The sequence below is a fragment of the Trichomycterus rosablanca genome, chromosome 2, assembly GCF_030014385.1.
Source record: "Trichomycterus rosablanca isolate fTriRos1 chromosome 2, fTriRos1.hap1, whole genome shotgun sequence".
NCBI classification, from domain to species: domain Eukaryota; kingdom Metazoa; phylum Chordata; class Actinopteri; order Siluriformes; family Trichomycteridae; genus Trichomycterus; species Trichomycterus rosablanca.
In genome coordinates, this window is record NC_085989.1 from 58,341,219 (window position 1) to 58,366,192 (window position 24,974).

Sequence of the window (24,974 nt, forward strand, 5' to 3'; positions counted from 1 at the left end):
TGGGACTGAGAGAGGTGTTAATGCTGACAGTACCAGAGGACGTTTGCTGATTACTGGAGCTTCTGGTGGGCGTCAGATCCTCATGTTCAGTCTTAATCTTCACCAGCGCATCATATTTATCATGGTTGCAGCTCTTGATGTGATTGTGGAGGTGATTTTGGGTTGTAGAGGAACGTGGACACGAGGAGCAGGAGAAATCCTTGTTCAGTTCTGAAGCAGAAAATAATAAAATACATTTATAACATTATAAATAATAAAATACATTTATATCATTATAAATAATAAACAACATTTATAACATTATAAATAATAAAATACATTTATAATATTATAAATAATAAAGTACATTTATAACATTATAAATAATAAAATACATTTATAACATTATAAATAATAAAATACATTTATAATATTATAAATAATAAAGTACATTTATAACATTATAAATAATAAAATACATTTATAACATTATAAATAATAAAATACATTTATAACATTATAAATAATAAAATACATTTATAACATTATAAATAATAAAATACATTTATAACATTATAAATAATAAAATACATTTATAACATTATAAATAATAAAACACATTTATAACATTATAAATAATAAAATACATTTATAACATTATAAATAATAAAGTACATTTATAACATTATAAATAATAAAATACATTTATAACATTATAAATAATAAAATACATTTATAACATTATAAATAATAAAATACATTTATAACATTATAAATAATAAAATACATTTATAACATTATAAATAATAAAATACATTTATAACATTATAAATAATACAATACATTTATAACATTATAAATAATAAAATACATTTATAACATTATAAATAATAAAATACATTTATAACATTATAAATAATAAAATACATTTATAAGATTATAAATAATAAAATACATTTATAACATTATAAATAATAAAATACATTTATAACATTATAAATAATAAAATACATTTATAAGATTATAAATAATAAAATACATTTATAACATTATAAATAATAAAATACATTTATAACATTATAAATAATAAAATACATTTATAAGATTATAAATAATAAAATACATTTATAACATTATAAATAATAAAATACATTTATAACTTTATAAATAATAAAATACATTTATAACATTATAAATAATAAAACACATTTATAACATTATAAATAATAAAATACATTTATAACATTATAAATAATAAAATACATTTATACCATTATAAATAATAAAATACATTTATAACATTATAAATAATAAAATACATTTATAACATTATAAATAATAAAATACATTTATAACATTATAAATAATAAAATACATTTATAACATTATAAATAATAAAGTACATTTATAACATTATAAATAATAAAATACATTTATAACATTATAAATAATAAAATACATTTATAACATTATAAATAATAAAACACATTTATAACATTATAAATAATAAAATACATTTATAACATTATAAATAATAAAGTACATTTATAACATTATAAATAATAAAATACATTTATAACATTATAAATAATAAAATACATTTATAACATTATAAATAATAAAATACATTTATAACATTATAAATAATAAAGATTGTTAGTAAATGTTAAACTGAGATCCGATGCTAAAGTCCTGTAACGTGATTCATCCTGCATTAGGGCTGGGTTTATAAAATCGATTTTTCGATTCGAATCGATCTTTATTTGAATGATCCGATATCGATTCATATAAACACGAGATCGATCTTTTAAATGAGCCCCTTTTTACGGTGTACACGGAGATCTGTTACCTCTTTTAATCTCGTGTGACCAGCCGCTGTTTACTCGTGCAACGAGATCTGACCTGCACATCAGTTCATCCATGCCTGGTTAACACGACACGATTTCTGCCCTGATTTGCCGACTCGGGAGCAACTCGGCTCTTAATCAATGTAAAACAGCGAGGAAAAACACACGGGAGAGGCTGTTAACAGGTGAAGCAGGGCCGTAATATAGTTATCGTTCTCTACAAAACAAAATATTTATTAACCTCCAACTTCAGAACAATCGCTGTTGGTCGTGTTGCCAAATCCACTCAGATTCCTTTATTTTCTCTCCTTGATTTTACGCTGCTCATCAGCGCACAAACTTTGATCTCTCGCTACTTGTTGGAGTGTATTTTTGGACGTGGTATCATTAAACCTCTCGTCTCCTCTCACGTGTGTTTTCGTGACAGAACGTAGTGTAACAGACTTTTCTGTGTTTGTGTTGTGACGGTGGTTTGATAGATGTTTCTGCGCAGGGTGAGTGTGTTTTGACCCTTTGGGGCTTCCATAATGCATGGGATAGCGTGTTCGGCTAACGTGCTGACTCTAGCGCGCGTCTGTTCTGTACCATAACAGAGAAGGTGAATAAAGTTTTATGCTCCAGACGATCTGTTATGTGCCGTGTATTTGTTCCTTTATTAATCCAGTGCATTACTAAGACACTCGGTTACAGTAGTTTGGGAGAGCAAACAGACTCATCTTAGATTCCTCCTGGTGATAGATGGTGTAGTGTGAAACCCCCTATCACCGATCAGTCGTGCAGTGTGAACTGTACAGCGACCCGGACCGGCAAATCAGAAAGTCGTGTAGTGTGAACTGGCATAAGCTGTTCAACAGCCAGGTGTATGTTTACATTACACATACACTGTTGTAGCGTGTCAGACATATAAAATAATAAAAAAAAAAATTAATGTTAGTTTTTTTGTTTTGGATTAATTATTTATGTAAAAACAAATATTTTTAATAATAAATGTTCTTTGTACAATTATCACATTTGTTCTGTGAACATCTGTACATATTTAAACAAAACCTGTTCATGTAACTCAAATATGCCTAAATGTGTTGAATCGAAATCGAATCGAAAATCGAATCGAAGATCGAAAATCGAAGATCGAAAATCGAAGATCGAATCGAGACCTTGTGAATCGGAATCGAATCGATCCAGGAAATTAGTGGCAATACCCAGCCCTATCCTGCATTCATCATTTCCTGCTCACACTGATCTGCATGAGCACAATACAAGCTTTCACTCTATGATGCTTCATCCCAGGTGCCTCTGATTCTATTCAATAAAAATATCTTACTGAGTTCATCTTTATCTTCAGCTTCTTCCTTCTTCACAGGCTTCATCTGGAAACCTCCACACTGTTGATCCTCTGAGGTGAGATGTTCCACAGGGATTGAGGTTCCTTCACCTGAAATCTCTTTGTTTTGTGAAGAAAAAAAAAGGTTGTTATTGTTGGTAGTAACAAGCAACTTCTTTATTAAGCACTTAAGTTAGAATTAACAGACACGTACTTCTATACTATCTGTCAAAAAAGACGATCTATAAACCTTTGTTCAAACAGGGTTTCAGCAGATTTAATAATAATAACAATCATAATAAAAACACAGAGTTTCTTACATTGACTTTAACTTTTATTTGATGTCAGACAGGATGAACCTGAGATATTTCATCTTTTATCTGCTCAACTTCATTTCATTTATTAATAAACATCCATTCCTGCATTTCAGACCTGCAACACATTCCAAAAAAGTTGGGATCATTCTCTATTGGGAACAGGTCAGGACTGCAGGCAGGCCAGTCCAGTACCCGTACCCTCTTCTTCTGCAGCCACGCCTTTGTAATGTGTGCAGCAGGTGGTTTTGCATCGTCTTGTTAAAAAATGCTGGATGTCCCTGAAAAAACGACGTCTTGAAGGCAGCACATGTTGCTGATAACAGTCTGGATCCTTTTCGTTGGTCCAGATCACACACCGTCCAATTTTTTCCATAAAAAGACCTGAAATGCTGATGCATCTGACCACAATACACGTTTCCACTCTTGGGCAAGATGGCGGCGCATGTACCTCAGCGTCTCACCAGGCTTAGCAACTGCGATTTCACCTGAATCACTCGTATGAACTACACATACGAAAGACAGACTCTGTTGGACATTAATTTATACCGCTCAAATTTAACCAGCTACTGTGGTGCTTGAAAGTTTGTGAACCCTTTAAGAATTTTCTATATTTCTGCATAAATATGACCTAAAACATCATCAGATTTTCACACAAGTCATAAAAGTAGATAAAGAGAACCAGTTAAACAATTGCAATAGTTAGTTGCAATAACTGCAACTAAACGTTTCCGGTAACTGTTGATCAGTCCTGCACACCGGCTTGGAGGAATTTCAGCCCATTCCTCCGTACAGAACAGCTTCAACTCTGGGATGTTGGTGGGTTTCCTCACATTAACTGCTCGCTTCAGGTCCTTCCACAACATTTCCATTGGATTAAGGTCAGGACTTTGACTTGGCCATTCCAAAACATGAACTTTATTCTTCTTTAACCATTCTTCGTAGAACGACTTGTGTGCTTAGGGTCGTTGTCTTGCTGCATGACCCACCTTCTCTTCAGATTCAGTTCATGGACAGATGTCCTGACATTTTCCTTAAGAATTCTCTGATATAATTCAGAATTCATTGTTCCATCAATGATGGCAAGCCGTCCTGGCCCAGATGCAGCAAAACAGGCCCAAATCATGATACTACCACCACCGTGTTTCACAGATGGAATAAGGTTCTTATGCTGGAATGCAGTGTTTTACTTTCTCCAAACATAATGCTTTTCATTTAAACCAAAAAGTTCTATTTTGGTCTCATCCGTCCACAAAACATTCTTCCAATAGCCTTCTGACTTGTCCACGTGATCTGTAGCAAACTGTAGACGAGCAGCAATGTTCTTTTTGGAGAGCAGTGGCTTTCTCCTTGCAACCCTGCCATGCACACCATTGTTGTTCAGTGTTCTCCTGATGGTGGACTCATGAACATTAACATTAGCCAATGTGAGAGAGGCCTTCAGTTGCTTAGAAGTTACCCTGGGGTCCTTTGTGACCTCGCCGACTATTACACGCCTTGCTCTTTGAGTGATCTTTGTTGGTCGACCACTCCTGGGAGGATAACAATGGTCTTGAATTTCCTCCATTTGTACAATCTGTCTGACTGTGGATTGGTGGAGTCCAAACTCTTTAGAGATGGTTTTGTAACCTTTTCCAGCCTGATGAGCATCAACAACTCTTTATCTGAGGTCCTCAGAAATCTCCTTTGTTCGTGCCATGATACACTTCCACAAACATGTGTTGTGAAGAGCAGACTTTGATAGATCCCTGTTCTTTAAATAAAACAGGGTGCCCACTCACACCTGATTGAAATGTCACCTGACTCTAATTTCACCTTCAAATTAACTGCGAATCCTAGAGGTTCACATACTTTTGCCACTCACAAATATGTAATATTGGATCATTTTCCTCAATAAATAAATGACCAAGTACAATATTTTTGTCTCATTTGTTTAACTGGGTTCTCTTTATGTACTTTTAGGACCTGTGTGAAAATCTGATGATGTTTTAGGTCATATTTATGCAGAAATATTGAAAATTCTGAAGGGTTCACAAACTTTCAAGCACCACTGTAGATAGATAGATATATAGACAGACAGACAGACAGACAGATCCCTTGAAAGGTGCTGAGGATGGAGCTGCCCAACCGGAGAAGAGAAGGAGGATTTATGGAGGAGGAGGTTTGTGGTTACATAAAGTTCAAGCATCAGTTCTAATCTACTGATGTGTTTCTATAAAAGTGTAAAACAGACTATAAACAAAGCTTAAAGAACTTTTGGTATATTTATGCAGAAATATAAAAAATTCTAAAGGGTTCACAAACTTTCAAGCACCACTGTACTTCCAGAGGTCAGCAGAACACAGTGCCCAAGTGAGCTGTTCATCCCAACGGGAACAGCCCGGCGCCGAGACCATAAACAAAACACGGGTAAACATGGAGATTTGCATCCACACCAGCCGGCGCTACCCAGTATCTTCCTGTCCAATATGTGGTGACAAACTAAAAATCTGGACCCTGACACAGAAGAGGCTCATGGACTGCAGCGTCATGATTTTTTCAGAAACACGGATAAACCACAGCGTGGTGGAACTGATGAAGAGCTGATAAAGAGCTTCTGTGGTGGTGTTTGCCTTTGTGGAAGGTGCCGACTTGTCTCTCCAGGAGCAGTTCCAACACAGAGACTGGAGCTCGGTGTATGTGGCTAAGGGATAAAAACAATCACTGACTTTAACCCACACAATGCAGCTCCCTATGCTGATGACTCGCTCCACCGATGAGCTTAATAACTTCTACACTCACTTTGTAACAACATGGTTGCCTTCGAGACAGATCTTCCTCCAGATGAGCAGCCAATCACACTCACCACCAAGGCACCAGCGCATCACTCTGTAACTGTAACCCTGCTTAACTCTTTCACACCACTTTAAAAGTATCACTGCACTCTGGAACTCTGTACTATTCACAAGTGAAGCATCTCACCTGTATATACCATCAGCACAAACAATCATGTATATATTGAATATATCTGCTTATATACTCGACTTTATTTATTCTCATTCATTACCCAATCATTCAGCCACTTTTATGCACCTCGCATTACTCTGTAATTATATACTAGTCTATACAGTGTACAGTCAGCATTATCTGTTTAATATTCTTTATCTTCTGTCTCCTCATTTAATTTATCTGCTCACTTATGCACTAAAATCTACAATCTAAACACTAGATCACAAAAATATTACAAGAAATTCACGACCAAATTAGGATAAAATATTTTTTTTAAAAGTTATATAAAAATATCTTACTGAGTTCATCTTTAGGTTCTTCCTTCTTCACAGGCTTCATCTGGAAACCTCCACACTGTTGGTCCTCTGAGAAGAGCAGTTCCACAGAAGGGACAAGTTCCGGAGGGATTAAAGTTACTTCACCTGAAATTCATCAATATGTGAAGAAGAAACTCAACAACTGGAGGAAACTGAAGGTTGTGGGTTTGATTTTCCAATTACAAATAAATCCTAGTTAGATTAAAGCTTAAATCCAGACTGGAGTGTATCAGCACAGGACAGTACAGTACAGTACAGGTTCTAATCCCACTATCCACTTTCTCTTATTATTTCTACTGATTAGTGACTCCAATACTAACTGTACTGTACTACACTGTACTGTACCACACTGTCTGGTGGAAAAGTGTCACCATGCTCCACATTTACTTACAGAAGAAATCATCATCATCCTCCTCCTCCTTTTTAATAATTTTTTTATGAAATCCTTCATGTTGTAGATCCACTGGGGCGACGTGTCCCTCTTCTGCTGACTGCATTATTAAACATCTAATAGACAGACAGACAGATAAATGAATGTACTTTATTCATCATTAAATGGAAATTCTTTAGACGGTTTTAACTGGCTGTTGTTATTGTTATGAACTGAAGCTACTGTGGCACCAGGCGGCATCAAGAGTCCCTGTTAAGTTTGGTACCTGTAAAGGTTTTTTCCTTGCAATAGTTATGGAGTTTTAGGGGTTTCTGGTCCTGGAATCTGTAAAGATGCTTTACTGTAGAAAAAAGTGCTACACAGATATTTTTGTAACAGACTTTTCTGTGGTGTAGTGTGCTGACCATGGTTGATGGGTAATTCATTGCTGTCACGCCATCTGCACTTCGAAAAAGCTTGGTCGAGCTTCTACACTAAACATTTTACCGCCCGTCTAAACCATGTACTATGGTCCCCCAGTTTATAAGCATTAAAAAAAGGTAAAGCGGCTGTTTAAAGTTTAATAAACATCATCTACAGTGTTCTGATACACAAAATCCATCACATTCTTGAAGAGCATCGACTCTTATTAATAAAAAAAATCCAGACATTTAACTGTAGGAATTTGTTGTGATGGAATCTCAAACTTACAGACCACTTTTAAAGTCTAATAAAATTAACAAATAAAACTGTTATCAAATGCCACCACTATGATCATAAAGAAGACTTACTCTAGTACACATGCTGTGATTCTGAGAGTTTTACTATAGAAATTTCATATAATGGGATGGCAAACTTATTATCAAATTCCTACAGTAAGATTATTATTGGCATCTGATGACAGATAGATTTTTGTTTTATTATTAATCTCCAAAAAATGGTCTGTACACAATCAAATAAACACTTTACATGAGTTTATCCCATTACTCAAAATTCATACGGTAAAAATGTTTTTAAATCACAACATGAGTACTAGAGTAAGTCTTCTTTATGATTATAGGGGTGGCACCTGTTTGTCCCATTACTTAAAATGCCTACAGTAAAAATGTATACAAAGTACAACATAAGTACTAGAGTAAGTCTTCTTTATGATTGTAGGGGTGACATTTAATAATAATTTTATTTGCTTATTTTATTGCTCTTCTAAAAGTGGTATTAACACAACCGAATGGACACTTTACATGAGTTTGAGATATGATCACAACAAATTCCTACAGTAAAAATGTCTGAAATGTATTTCATTAATAACAGAGTCGATGCTCTTCTTGAATTTAGTGGATTTTGTACATCAGAACATGGTAGATTATGTTTATTAAACTGTAAACACCAGTTTTACCCTCTTCAACGCTTCAGGTACCGTAATACATGGTTTAGACGTGCAGTAAAACGTTTAGTGTAGATGGAGCGACCGCAGTGAGAATTCCGTGTTGATTGTGTTTTGTCCCTTTTGGGGATTCCATGATGAATGGAAGAGTGAAACTCCCCACACGTTAACTATCTTTCTGGAATAAAAGTCATTAAAGTATGAGGCTCCTCATCATTTGTGCATCAACACTTTATTTCTTTCTTCATCAAGCTAGTACACAATGAAAGATGATCGCTTACACTTTTCACCTGACTGTGACTATAAAACTGTACAAACTACCTGTAAACAAAGTTCAACTGTAAACAAAGTTCAACTATAAACAAAGTTCAACTGTAAACAAAGTTCACCTGTAAACAAAGTTCAACTGTAAACAAAGTTCAACTGTAAACAAAGTTCACCTGTAAACAAAGTTCAACTGTAAACAAAGTTCAACTGTAAACAAAGTTCACCTGTAAACAAAGTTCAACTGTAAACAAAGTTCAACTATAAACAAAGTTCAACTGTAAACAAAGTTCATCTGTAAACAAAGTTCACCTGTAAACAAAGTTCAACTATAAACAAAGTTCAACTGTAAACAAAGTTCAACTGTAAACAAAGTTCACCTGTAAACAAAGTTCAACTGTAAACAAAGTTCAACTATAAACAAAGTTCAACTGTAAACAAAGTTCAACTGTAAACAAAGTTCAACTGTAAACAAAGTTCAACTATAAACAAAGTTCAACTGTAAACAAAGTTCACCTGTAAACAAAGTTCAACTGTAAACAAAGTTCAACTATAAACAAAGTTCAACTGTAAACAAAGTTCAACTATAAACAAAGTTCAACTGTAAACAAAGTTCACCTGTAAACAAAGTTCATCTGTAAACAAAGTTCAACTATAAACAAAGTTCAACTGTAAACAAAGTTCACCTGTAAACAAAGTTCATCTGTAAACAAAGTTCAACTGTAAACAAAGTTCATCTGTAAACAAAGTTCAACTGTAAACAAAGTTCACCTGTAAACAAAGTTCATCTGTAAACAACGTTCAACTGTAAACAAAGTTCAACTGTAAACAAAGTTCAACGATAAACAATAAAAAAAAAACCTGTTTGAGTAAAACATTAGAAATCAATCAGTTCCGCTCAATTGATTCATTTTGCTCCATCGGTTCATCAGCACTGAATCATCTGTGATGCTAACAGTTAGCGGAGCAGCTAATAGTTTGTGTGTTTAAATGAAACTGGAGTTAAAGCTCCTCAAATACTCACAGTGATGTTTTATTATGAACTCTAGTTTTATTATTAATTAGAATGTAGTTATAATTAAATATAAGGGTTATAATTAAATACATATTTTACTTACAGATGAGGCTCTACAGTACAAACGCAGCAGCTTCTTGTTCTTCTGATGATGTTTAATGGCGGTTGGCAGAACAACTTAAGACGCACCAGCGCCACCAACTGGACTGGAGTTGAACAGCAGCTTATGCCTAGTTCACACTACACGATTTTTGCCCTGATTTTCGCTCGGCGATTGATTTTCCGGGTCGGGAGCAACTCAGCGTTCACTCGGCGATCAAAACTCGGCTCTCAGTCGCTAAGTGTGAACTATCCAACAACTCGACCCGACCGGCTCGCCGACCACTCGGCGACTGGATCGAGTTTTCTAGCACGTCAGATATCTGATCTCAGACGGGCAACTGGGAATGAGTGACATGTCGAACAGCCAATGAGAACACAGGATTCAGCGTGAAGGGAAACGCAGGAGAGGATATAGTTTATATCAGGATACACCGGCACACACACGTAGTATTTCTAATTTGATCGTCCTCTACAAAACATAACACCCACGCTGCATTACAAAATTATTAATTAACATCCACTTTACTGCAGAACAAGCCATATACTGTTTGTGTTGCCAAATCCACTCAGATTCATTTATTTTTTCTCTTTGATATTACGCTGCACATCAGACCACAAACACTTTGATCGCTCGCTACTTGTTGACGTGCATTTTTGGACGTGGTATCATTAAAACCCCCTTGTCACTTCTCACGTGTGTTTTTGTTTAAAAGAAGAAAAAAAGGAGACCAGAGAAGCTCGCCTGCGATTCCAGTTGGTGATGGATCGTGTAGTGTGAAACCCCCTATCGCCGATCAGTCGTGTAGTGTGAAATATACACCGACTGAAGGACTCCTGAGTGCAGGAGATTCAGTCGTGTAGTGTGAACTGTACAGCGACCTGACGACTTGGAAAGTCGTGTAGTGTGAACTTGGCATTAGCAGTAATAAACCTCCATTAGCCCTGTATCTCTCAGGTAGCTTTAGAGAGGACTACAGTCAGTCCTAGTCGTTCTTCCAAGCAGTTTTTCTAATGTTATGTTTTGTTTTCCAACATGCTTCTCTAACTCTGTTCTTTCTTTCTTATACCTTTTTGTAATCTGTTAACCCTGTACTGCATGCATTTTAGTGGTACATGAAAAAATTATTCTACATTATTTTTGTATTAATTTTGGGACATTTTATTAATAAAATATATATTTTTTATTTTATTGAACACCCCATCACAAAATAATTTTTTATGCAATACAGATTCTCAGAGAAAATGATGAATAAACAGATCATAATGAACTACTCAGACAGCAGTACTAAATAAAAAAAATGTCAACAAACCATTAAAAAGGAAAACAAAAGCACTAAAAATGTGTATTGTTTTGGACATGGGTATAGGTTCATATTATGTAATGTGTTGTGCCATGCACTAAGACTTCGCTCCTAAAACTTCAAAAAGCAATTCTTCTCTGCTGTGGTGTGATGCGTTACACTTTTTGTTCATAACTTTCATTCATAACATTCTTGTCAACCCAGGAACCCTGCATCTTTCCTTCTTGTCACACATTATTGGCCAGTGTAAGATATTGTCCAGTCTGATATGTTGGTTAGGGATAGGTGCTGTGGGGCTCTGCTGACAAATTGTCTTCTTCCTCACTGGTGTCTTGAGTATATTTCCAATGCCAACAAAAACACAATAATACAACAATTATTGTCACAGCTTGATATTACTCTAATATTCCTCAACTACTTTTTTGTATATTGTCTGCTGTATTAAATTAAAACCCTATATTAACATTTTTGCTCAAATCTTTTTCTACACTCCACTTGTGTGAGTGAAAACAGGACAGAAGCTTTCAGGAATCAATAATGAGACCAAGGGTTAAGGTTCAATATGTAAATATTTTATTTAAAAACAAGCAATAACAAGCAAATACATGAATGACCGTAACAATACTAATCCATGTAACACATAGCAAAAAACAAAAACAAAAAAAACCACTAATTAGCTCATCATCATCCTGCCACCTCTAGACTTGAAAGCCCATTAAGTTCTGGCAAGAGCTCAACTGATCAGAAAAAAAATCCTGGCAAGTGCATCCACTTCCAGGTAAGCTTCTATACCAAACCTGAGTGTCACCAAGTGTTTTTTATAAGCCTATATGCTTCCATTAGGAAAAAATATTTAGAAACAGGGCATAAATTCCACTGCTATGCAGATGACACACAGCTGTATATATCAGCCAAACCAAATTATACAACCCCTGGTAAAAATTATGGAATCACCACTCTTGGAAGATGTTCTGTCAATTGTTTAATTTTGTAGAAAAAAAATAAATCACAGACATGCCACAAAACTATCATTTTTCAAAATGTCAACCTTCTGGCATTAAGAAACAATAAAAAAAGAAACAAATATAATAGTTGTGGTCAGTCACAACTGTGATATGTCAGTTGAAACAAATGAGAGGATTATAAAACTCCTTCAAGAAGATAAATCATTGTGGAATGTCGCAAAAGATGTTGGTTGTTCCCAGTAAGCTGTGTTTAAAATCTGGACCAAGTACAAACAAAATGGGAAGGTTGTAAAAGGGAAGCATACTGGTAGACCAAGTAAGACATCAAAGCATCAAGATAGAAAACTTAAAGCAATATGTCTTGAAAACAGAAAATGCACAACAAAACAAATGAGAAACAAGTGGCCGGAAAGTGGAGTCAATGTCTGTGACTGAACTGTAAGAAATCACCTAAAAGAAATGGGATTTACATACAGAAAAGCCAAACAAAAGCCATCATTAACACCTAAAAAGAAAAGAACAAGGTTAAAGTAGGCTAAAGAAAAGCAATCGTGGACTGTGGGTGACTGGATAAAAGTGATCTTCAGTGATGAATCGCGAATCTGCATTGGGCAAGGTGATGATGCTGGAACTTTTGTTTGGTGTCTGTCCAATGAAATTGATGAAGATAACTGCCTAAAGAAAACATGTTAATTTCCACAGTTGTTGATGATATGGGCCTGCATGTCGGGTAAAGGCACAGGGGAGATGGTCTTCAATAAATGCCAAAGTCCACATTGAAATTGTGGACGCTTTTCTTATTCCATCAGTTGAAAGGATGTTTGGTGGTGATGACTTCATTTTTCAAGATGATAATGCATCTTGCCATAGGGCAAAGGACGTGAAAACTTTCCTTCAAGAAAACATATAATGTCAATGGCATGGCCTGCAAATAGTCCGGATCTCAATCCATTTGAAAATCTCTGGTGGAAATTGAAGAAAATGGTCAATGACAAGGTTCCAACCTGCAAAGCTGATCTGGCAACAGCAATAAGAGACAGTTGAAGGCAGATTGATGAAGAATACTGTTTGTCATTAGTTAACTCGATGCCTCAGAGAGCTAAAACCATTATAAAAGCCAGAGGTGGTGCAACAAAGTAATAATGGTGCAGTGTTTTCTAATGATTCCATAATTTTTTCCTCAGATTTGAGTGATTCCATATTTTTTTCCTCTACGTGATCTAAAAAAAAAGCAATTGTGACTGACCACAACTATTATATTTGTTTCTTTTTTTATTGTTTCTTAATGCCAGAGGGTTGACAGTTTGAGAAATGATAGTTTTGTGGCATGTCTGTGATTTATTTTTTTTCTACAAAATTAAACAATTGAAAGAACATCTTCCAAGAGTGGTGATTCCATAATTTTTGCCAGGGGTTGTACAATCAGTAAGATAAAAAAAAAAAACCTTGATTTCGTGTAACTTTCTTTTACTTAATTCAGATAAAACAGAGGTCTTACTTGTTGGATCTAGAGACACATTGTCTAACCTGGTGCTAATACTTTCTCTGTTACTCCCAGCTCAGATGTAAAAAACTTGGGTTTCACACTGGATTCAGATCTTTCTTTTGATACACTCGTTAACACTATTACTCGAGTTGCTTTTTTTTTTTATCTGCGTAATATCTCTAAAACAAAAAAAATACTATCTGTTAATGATGCTGAAAAAAAAATACTATCTGTTAATGATGCTGAAAAACGAATCCATCTGTTTTTAACTTTTCGGTATAGATGATTGTGGTGCTCTTCTCACTGGATGCTCTGGTAGATCCATAAACAAACCCCAGATGGTACAAATTGCAGCAGCTCGAGCGCTAACTAGAACTAGAAAATTTGATCATATCAGTCCTGTTCTATCATCTCTTCACTGGCTGCCAGTTAAATTCTGCTTTGATTACAAAAAAACTTTTACTAACTTATAAAGCTCTACATATTCTGGCTCCACAGTATTTAAGAGAAATTATTAATCACTACAACCCAGCGCGTCCACTTTATTCACAAGATGCAGGGTTACTTGTAGTTCCAAGAATTAAAAAGATTGCGGATGGTGGAAGAGCATTTTCTTACAAAGCTCTACAACTTTGGAATAATCTTCCTGCCTCTGTTCAGGATTTGGACACGTCTCAATGTTCAAGTCTAGACTAAAACATATTTATTTTCTCAGGCTTTTAATTAGTATAGACAAAGATGCAGAGCTTGGTGGTTATTGGTCATAAAAACTTGTGTTGATCAGGGATGTTGGGTTGCTTTTGTTCTGCCTCTAGTTTTTATCTGACCACTCAGGTTTAATGATGGTGGAGAGGTTGCTCACCCTTCCACTGACGCAAACACACTTCAAGATCCACTACAAATAAATAGGTTACAATTTGCTCAGACTGTAGCAACTGCTCGAGTATATGAAAACATCAGATTGTACCAAACTGAAGAGAGTTATATAAGCCAAACCATGAAAATGTGGAAAGACAATTTATATAAGTAACATCTGTGCCAACATGTAAAAAACAGTTTATTTAAGTGGGTCAGGATGACCCTGACCGTGCAAGTAGGCTTTCCTATCTTAAACAACCACACAAACGCTCTTAAGTAATCTATGCACTATGCCATCTTGTTACTACTGTTTACTTCAATTGTGCACTGTGCAGAGCCCTCCGTTGAAGAAACATCATTAGTTCAAATAAAAACTGGTGCAAACTCAGTCTGAACTGAGGCATTTCAAGATCCAACTTTTTGGTTGAAAGAGACTATGTGAAGTCTATGCACTAAAACTGGAGACTAACTCAAAATAAGAAAATAAAAATAATAACATCATACACTAAACAAGCATGATTGTTCGGGTTTACACTGTTTAATACTGGGGGACAGTTTTCCCCACAGTTCGCTGGGTAAAGCATCTGTAGACACTGATGTAGCAGAACGCTGCTAAAGGACGATTCCCTGAATTATTCTTTTAAAGTTTTCTCTCTTTATCACTTTCTGTCCTCATAAGTCTACCATTTATAAATCTTCTTCTTTAATACTGTGTTTAACTGGATAAATAGTGTTGGGAATGATGTTGTACCAATTACTTGTACACAAGTCTAAAGAACATTTGTACTGCATGCTTAAATCATATCTGTATTGATTTATGTGTATTAGAGCTGTTTAATTTATATAATCAGTATTTAAATTTAGTTCTGTTATTATGTTAGTGATATTAAGAGTTCAGCTTTACAGTCAGATAAGTTTCTTTTGTGAGCCAACTTAAAATGTTGTTTCCCCCCAAAAAAAACTAAGCTTTTAGCATCACCTACTGACCCCAAGTGGTTAACCTGCATGGTGGGGAGCAGCTATTTCATCATGGGATCTTAAGGAAAGTTTGTCTCCTGCACGCCACACCACGCCATATGAATTAAAAAGAGGTAACACAGTCATTCAAAGTACGAGACTTTAAAAGGAGAGTTTTTTTTTTTTTTTTTTTTTTTTAATAGAAATAGTTTAAAAGTTTTGCAAGTTGAAGTTTAATAGTTCACATGGCTGATACCAAACAAGTGGACTCAGTTGTTCAGTTCACCTTTCATGTTTTTGTGAGTTTGGACTCGACTTGAATCATCGGCTTCTAAACTTTACCACTGCTCAAAGTAAGATTCATATTCGGCGTGTAGGTAATCCAGCCTCTTCACTAAATTACACAGTGCATGATGTCCTTTGTGCTCAACATCTGTTCATCTACTCATTCACTTATATTTTTACTTGTTTGGTACAATCTGATGTGTTACACTTGTGTTTAAGTGCTAAAAAAATAAGCAAAGCAGTTCCAAAACTGAGAGCATTATTTCTGTAAAACGTGAATGCACTGGTGTTTTTTTAGATGACTCTGTTGATTAAAACTCTTCCCACACTGTAAGCACTGATACGGTTTCTCTCCAGTGTGAATGCGTTGGTGTATTTTGAGAATACTTTGTGTATTAAAGCTCTTTGCACACTGTGAGCACTGATATAGTTTCTCTTTAGTGTGAATGCGCTGGTGTACTTTAAGATTACTCTGCGTATTACAACTCTTTCCACACTGAGAGCAATGATACGGTTTCTCTCCAGTGTGAATGCGCTGGTGTATTTTGAGATTGCTCTGTGCATGAAAACTCTTTCCACATTGTGTGCACTGATACGGTTTCTCTCCAGTGTGAATGCGCTGGTGTATTTTGAGATAATTCTGTTGATTAAAACTCTTCCCACACTGTGAGCACTGATATGGTTTCTCTCCAGTGTGAATGCGCTGGTGTATTTTGAGACAATTCTGTTGATTAAAACTCTTCCCACATTGTGAGCACTGATAAGGTTTCTCTCCAGTGTGAATGCGCTGGTGTTCTTTAAAATGACTCTGTTTATTAAAACTCTTCCCACACTGTGAGCACTGATACGGTTTCTCTCCTGTGTGAATGCGCTGGTGGGTTTTGAGATGACTTTGTTGTTTAAAACTTTTCCCGCACTGTGAGCATTGATACGATTTATCTGCAATATGAATGCGCTGGTGGGTTTTGAAAACATTCTGATAACTAAAACTCTTTCCACACAGTAAGCACTGATATGGTTTCTCTCCAGTGTGAATGCGCTGGTGGGTTTTGAAAACATTCTGATAACTAAAACTCTTTCCACACAGTAAGCACTGATACGGTTTCTCACCAGTGTGAATGCGCTGGTGGGTTTTGAGATTACCCTGTGTTTTAAAGCTCTTTCCACACTTTGAGCACTGATACGGTTTTTCTCCAGTGTGAATGCGCTGGTGTTGTTTAAGTTTCCACTGTGCATTAAAACTCTTTCCACACTTTGAGCACTGACACGGTTTCTCTATAGTGTGAATGCGCTTGTGGGTTCTAAGATAACTTTGTTGATTAAAGCTCTTCCCACACTGTGAGCACTGATACGGTTTCTCTCCAGTGTGAATGTACTGGTGTTTTTTTAGATAACATTGATCATTAAAACTCTTTCCACACTGTGAGCAATGATATGGTTTCTCTCCAGTGTGAATGCATTGGTGTATTTTGAGATCTCTTTGACGATTAAAACTCTTTTCACACTGTAAGCACTGATACGGTTTCTCTCCAGTGTGAATGCGCTGGTGTATTTTGAGATAACTCTGTGTATTAAAACTCTTTCCACATTGTGAGCACTGATACGGTTTCTCTTTAGAGTGAATGCGCTGGTGTTCTTTGAGATTAGTTTGACGATTAAAACTCTTCCCACACTGTGAGCACTGATATGGTTTCTCTCCAGTGTGAATGCGTTGGTGATTTTTGAGATGAAAATTATGATTAAAACTCTTTCCACACTGTGAGCACTGATATGGTTTCTCTCCAGTGTGAATGCGCTGGTGTATTTTAAGAGTGCCCTTTTGAGTAAAACTCTTTCCACACTGTAAGCACTGATATGGTTTCTCTTCAGTGTGAATGCGCTGGTGTATTTTGAGATTGCTTTGACGATTAAAATTCTTCCCACACTGTGAGCACTGATATGGTTTCTCTCCAGTGTGAATGCGCTGGTGTTTTTTGAGAGCACTCCGGGTACTGAAGCTCTTCCCACACTGTGAGCACTGATATGGTTTCTCTCCAGTGTGAATGCGCTGGTGTTTTTTTAGATAACTGAGGAACCTGAAGCTCTTTCCACACTGTGAGCAGACGTTTCCTTCTTCCTGTGTGGGACTGAGAGAGGTGTTAATGCTGACAGTACCAGAGGACGTTTGCTGATTACTGGAGCTTCTGGTGGGCGTCAGATCCTCATGTTCAGTCTTAATCTTCACCAGCGCATCATATTTATCATGGTTGCAGCTCTTGATGTGATTGTGGAGGTGATTTTGGGTTGTAGAGGAACATGGACATGAGGAGCAGGAGAAATCCTTGTTCAGTTCTGAAGCAGAAAATAATAAAATACATTTATAACGTTATAAATAATAAAATACATTTATAACATTATAAATAATAAAATACATTTATAACATTATAAATAATAAAATACATTTATAACATTATAAATAATAAAATACATTTATAACATTATAAATAATAAAATACATTTATAACATTATAAATAAAAAAGATTGTTAGTAATTGTTAAACTGAGATCTGATGCTAAAGTCCTGTAACGCGATTCATCCTGCATTCATCATTTCCTGCTCACACTGATCTGCATGAGCACAATACAAGCTTTCACTGTATGATGCTTCATCCCAGGTGCCTCTGATTCTGTTCAATAAAATGTAATTGTAAAGATATGTTCAAAACCAGGATGAAGTATTTTTGATGATGTAAGTCTTACAGTATGAAGGCCCCTGTGGCCCTGGATGCTGAGCGGTATGCAAAGAACGCAGCTAGTAATGTGTTTTCGTCTCGGTTACGTCCCCGACTAAGTAATACTCTTACTCCTATGGTGTGTTTTGGCCTCAGTTGCGACCCTGACTCACTTGCAGAAGCATTTCTCTTGATTTATAAACTGGAAAGCTGAAAGGCACAAACCCTTACCTCACTTGATGGATTTTGGCGCAACACCCAGAAAGGGGGAGAGACTGGCCACATCACCCCGGTTCTTATGTGAAGGTTCTAGTTAACCACTCCTGAATCACTATATAAGCTGCTGATGAGAGGTGGGTGATGATAGCTTCATCCAGGGTGTATAAATGCTTTGCAGGTAGTTTTAGATTGGGAATTATTACTTATTGTATGTGTAACTATTGTGCATTATAATGAAGCTGTTATAATCACCAATCAAGCGTGCCTGCTGTCTAACTCCTGAAAGTAAAAGTGTAAATTATCCATACTAAAACAGTTATTGTGCTCAAGATAAAAAATATCTTACTAAGTTCATCTTTATCTTCAGGTTCTTCCTTCTTCACAGGCTTTATCTGGAAACCTCCACACTGTTGGTCCTCTGGGGTGAGATGTTCCTCAGAGGTGACATGTTCCATAGGGATTGAGGTTCCTTCACCTGAAATTTCTTTGTTTTGAGAAGAAAAAAAAAGATTGTTATTGTTGGTAGTAACAACCAACTTCTTTATTAAACAACTAAGTTAGAACTAACAGAAACACACTTCTATGTAAAAAAAAAAATACAATCTATAAACCTTTAGATTTAGATTTAATAATAATAAAAACACAGAGTTTCCTGCATTGACTTTGACTTTTATTTGATGTCAAACATATTTGATGCTCGACTTCCTTTCATTTATTAATAAACATTCATTCCTGCATTTCAGACCTGCAACACATTCCAAAAAAGTTGGGATCATTCTCTATTGGGGACAGGTCAGGACTGCAGGCAGGCCAATCCAGTACTCGTACCCTCATATTACACAGCCACGCCTTTGTAATGTGTGCAGCAGGTGGTTTTGCATCGTCTTGTTAAAAAATGCTGGACGTCCCTGGAAAAGACGACGTCTTGAAGGCAGCACATGTTGCTGATAACAGTCTGGATCATTTTCGTCTTTGATCCGGATCACACACCATTAATTTTTTCCATAAAAAGACCTGAAATGCTGATTCATCTGATCACAACACACATTTCCTTCCTTGCGCAAGATGGCGGCGCATGTACCTCAGCATCTCACCAGGCTTAGCAATCTAGTGTTTATTTACTTGGCAATTTACTGCGTTTTAACTCAAATTACTCGTGTGAACTACACATACAGCGTCATGATTTTTTAGAAACACGGCTAAACCACAGCGTGGTGGAACTGATGAAGAGCTGATGAAGCTGATGAAGAGCTTCTGTGGTGGTGTTTGCCTTTAGGTAAACAAAACATGGTGCATTGACTCTGTCATAGTTAATACCTACTGCGCTGCAGACCTGGAAAACCTGGTTATGACATGTAGACCAGTGTTTCCCAACCTTTTTCAGCCATGGCACATATTTCACATTAGAAGAATCACAAGGCACACCACCAAACAAAAATGTCACAAAAAGTATATTTATTAAAATATAAAGAAAATCTAGTCTTAATTTACTCAATTTACTTACTTAGTGTGAAATCCAGGCCTGTTTAGTTGAACACAAAGCTGATATTCTTGAAGGAATTGAAGAAAGGCACACACAAAGATAAAGCCAACCTTTGAAAAGCCAACCTTTCACGGCACACCTGATGACTTCTCACGGCACACTTATGTGCCACGTCACAGTGGTTGGGAAACACTGATGTAGACCCTTTATAACCAGTTGTCATAACCACCAGGGTTTACCTGCATTTTTACTGCTGCAGTTTATATCCCTGCGGATGCTAATGCTAACACAGATCTAAAAGACCTTTGTGCACCCAGACGGAGTCTTTATTGTTGCTGGGGACTTTAATCACTGCAGTTTAAAATCTGGATTTCCAAAGTATCATCAGAATGTCCTCTGCACAACAAGGGGACTACAAACCAAGACTTTATTCTCATTCATTACCCAATCATTAAGCCACTTTTATTCACCTCACATTATTCTGTAATTATATACTAGTCTATACAGTGTACAGTCAGCATTATCTGTTTAATATTCTTTATCTTCTGTCTCCTCATTTCACTCACCTGCTCACTTATGCACTAAAAGCTACAATCTAAACACTAGATCACAAAAATATTACAAGTAATTTAGACACAACCAAATTAGGAGAAATTATTTATAAAAAAGTTATATAAAAATCTTACTGAGTTCATCTTCATCTTCAGGTTCTTCCTTCTTCACAGACTTCATCTGGAAACCTCCACACTGTTGGTCCTCTGAGAAGAGCAGTTCCACAGAAGGGACGAGTTCCGGAGGGATTAAAGTTACTTCACCTGAAATTCATCAATATGAGAAGAAGAAACTCAACAACTGGAGGAAACTGAAGGTTGTGGGTTTGATTTTCCAATCACAAATAAATCCCAGCACAGGTTCTAATCCCACTATCCGCTTTCTCTTATTATTTCTACTGATTAGTTACTCCAATACTAACCATACTGTACTGTACCATACTGTACCATACTGCACCTCACTGTACTGCACCTCACTGTACTGTACCTCACTGTACTGTACCTCACTGTACTGTACCATACTGTACTGTACCATACTGTACTGCACCACACTGTACTGTACCATACTGTACTGTACCACACTGTACTGTACCACACCATGCTGTACTGTACCACACTGTACTGTACCACACTGTACTGTACCATACTGTACTGTACAATACTGAAAAGTGGCATTACGCTCCACATTTACTTACAGAAGAAATCATCTTCTTCATCCTTCTCCTCTTGTATTATTTTATTCTGGAATGCTTCATTTTGTAGATCCACAGGGGTGACGTGTCCATCTTCTGCTGACTGCATCATTAAAGATCTAACAGACAGACAGACAAACAGATAAATGGATGTGCTGTATTCCTAATTGAAGGGAAGTTCTTTAGACTATTTTAACTGACTGTTGTTATTGTTATGAACTGAAGCAACTGTGGTCTGTACACAACTGAATTGACACTTTGCTTAAGTTTGCCATCTCATTATTTCAAATTTGTACAGTAAAGAAGAGCGCGAGTTCGCGGTTGGCACACGAAGGGGGGGCGCATGTCCAAAAAGGTTGAAGACCACTGCTCTAGTGCACATCTTGTGATTTTGGGACATTTGTACTGTGGGAATTTGAAATAATGTAATAACAAACTTATGTAAAATGTCAATTCGGTTGTGTTTAGCTCATATTTAAAGTACAATAAAAAATAGCAAAACAAGTTGCAATGCCTACATTCATGAAGAACACTTACTCTAGTACACATCATGTGATTTTTGGGACAATTGTACTGTACAAATGTGAATTAATGTGATAACAAACTTGAGTAAAGTGTCTATTTGGTTGTGTACAGACAACTCTTTGAAGATCAATAAAATTAACAAATCAAATTGTTATCAAGTGCCAGCCAATATATACAATATACAATGTCAATTCGGTTGTTTAGACCACATTTAAAGACCAATAAAAATAGCTAATCAAATTGTTATCAAGAGCCACCCATAAAGTCATAAAGAACACTTAGTCTAGTACTCATAGTGTGATTCTATTTGGTTGTGTACAGACCACTCTTTAAATATCAATAAAATTAACAAATCAAATTATCAAATTCCACCCATGCACTTATGTCTTAGTCTTGTACTCATTGCACTGCAAGCATCTGTATAACCAAAAATAAATCTATTGTATGTGTGAGCATACTTGGCCAATAAAGCCTGATTTTGATTCTGATGGTGTGATTTTGGGACATTTTTACTGTAGGAATTTCAAATAATGGGATGACAAAGTTGTGTAAAATGTAATTTGGTTGTGTTTACATCACTTTTAAAGATCATTTAAATTAGCCAATTAAATTGTTATCAAGAGCCACACATGTAATCATGAAGAACACTTAGTTTAGTACTCATTGTGATTTTGAAAAATTTTACTGTAGGAATTTGAGGTAATGTGATAAACTTGAGTAAAGTGTTAATTTGGTTGAATACAGACCATATTTGAAGTACAATAAAAAAAAGCAAAACAGATTGTTATCACGTGCCACCCATACAGTCATTAAAAACACTTAGTCTTGTACTCATAGTGTGATTTTGGGACAGTTTTAAAGTACAAATGTCAATTAATGTGATAACAAACTTGAGTAAAGTGTCTATTTGGTTGAGTACAGACCCCTCTTTAAAGAACAATAAAATTACCAAATCAAATTGTTATCAAGTGCCAGCCATACTGTCATAAAGAACACTTAGTCTAGTACTCGGTGTGATTTTTGGACAATTTGAGATTTGTGATAAACTTATATACAATGTCAATTCTGTTGTGTTTACACCAGATTTAAAGATCAATAAAATCAACCAATCAAGTTGTTATCAATAGCCACCTATAAAGTCATAAAGAACACTTAGTCTAGTACTCATAGTGTAATTTTAGGACAATTTTACTGTAAGAATTTAAAATAATGGGATGGCAAACTCATATAAAATGTCTATTTGGTTGTGTACAGACCATATTTAAAGTACAATAAAATGAACAAAACAAAATATCAACTGTTAACAATTTGATTTGTTTATTTTTTTATTATTAAAGAGTGGTATGTACACTAGCAAATAAACACTTTACTCAAGTTTATTATCATATTACTCATTTTCCTCCAGTAAAAATGTCTGAAATGTATTTCATTAATAACAGAGTCGATGCTCTTCTTAAATTTAGTGGATTTGTTTATTAAACTGTAAACACCAGTTTTACCCTCTTCAACGCTTCAGGTACCGTAATACATGGTTTAGACGCACAGTAAAACGTTCAGTGTAGATGGAGCGACCGCAGTGAGAATTCCGTGTTGATTGTGTTTTGTCCCTTTTGGGGATTCCATGATGAATGGAAGAGCGAAACTCCCCACACGTTAACTATCTGGAATAAGTCATTAAAGTATGTGGCTCCCCATCATTTGTGCATCAACACTTTATTTATTTCTTCATCAAGCTAGTACACAATGAAAGATGATCGCTTCCACTTTTCACCTGACTGTGACTATAAAACTGTACAAACCAACTGTAAACAAAGTTCAACTGTAAACAAAGTTCAACTATAAACAAAGTTCAACTGTAAACAAAGTTCAACTATAAACAAGATTCAACTATAAACAAAGTTTACCTGTAAATAAAGTTCAACTATAAACAAAGTTCAACTGTAAATAAAGTTCAACTGTAAACAAAGTTCACCTGTAAACAAAGTTCAACTATAAACAAAGTTATACTGTAAACAAAGTTCACCTGTAAACTGTAAACAAAGTTCAACTATAAACAAAGTTCAACTGTAAATAAAGTTCAACTGTAAACAAAGTTCACCTGTAAACAAAGTTCAACTATAAACAAAGTTATACTGTAAACAAAGTTCACCTGTAAACTGTAAACAAAGTTCAACTATAAACAAAGTTCAACTATAAACAAAGTTTACCTGTAAACAAAGTTCACCTGTAAACAAAGTTCAACTATAAACGAAGTTATACTGTAAACAAAGTTCACCTGTAAACAAAGTTCAACTATAAACAAAGTTCACCTGTAAACAAAGTTTACCTGTAAACAAAGTTTACCTGTAAACAAAGTTCAACTATAAACAAAGTTATACTGCAAAGTTCATCTGTAAACAAAGTTCAACTATGAACAAAGTTCACCTGTAAACAAAGTTCACCTGTAAACAAAGTTCACCTGTGAACAAAGTTCAACTATAAACAAAGTTCAACTATAAACAAAGTTATACTGTAAACAAAGTTCAACTATAAACAAAGTTATACTGTGAACAAAGTTCAACTATAAACAAAGTTATACTATAAACAAAGTTATCGTTTCTTCCGGCGCCGCAGCGAGTGGCAGCCTGCTCAGTAGCTCTGTGTAGCGGTACTTTAATACAGTACTTTTCTTTTCTGTCTGTTTTTACACGTTTTAGTGTGTATTTAGTGTGCCTTTGTGTATCCTATGGATACGGAGTTGAATTTAATTCACGCTAGTGGTACAAACTTCGTGTACTCGAGGGATGACCTACTGGAACTTCGGACAATGGGGCGCTTCGGCATAACACACCCCATCCCGGAGGAACTCAAGCGCAAATACAGAGGATGCAGAGCCGGTGCTAAGCTAAAAGCTAAGCGATTGGAAAAGCGCAGAAGATATAAACCATCTGTTCCTTCTGTGGTTATGGGAAATGTGAACTCGCTGGTAAACAAGATGGATGAGCTAGCAGCTTTGGTGAGAAATCAGAGGATATACCGTGAATGTTTTGTTCTACGGAAA

At 35.6% G+C, this 24,974-nt stretch overlaps 1 protein-coding gene and 1 pseudogene across 1 annotated transcript in view; one reads left to right on the plus strand and one right to left on the minus strand.

Moving 5' to 3' along the window:
- LOC134302895 (uncharacterized) overlaps positions 1–24,974 on the plus strand; it is a 657,104-nt pseudogene that overhangs the window by 281,993 nt on the left and 350,137 nt on the right.
- Positions 15,323–24,974, minus strand: part of LOC134335818 (zinc finger protein 721-like) — a 54,575-nt gene continuing 44,923 nt past the window's right edge. Inside the window, exon 10 of the mRNA XM_063018425.1 lies at positions 15,323–17,825. Within this exon, the coding sequence (XP_062874495.1) occupies positions 16,013–17,825 (1,813 nt within the window). The 3' untranslated portion in view covers positions 15,323–16,012. The remainder of the gene's footprint in view (positions 17,826–24,974) is intronic.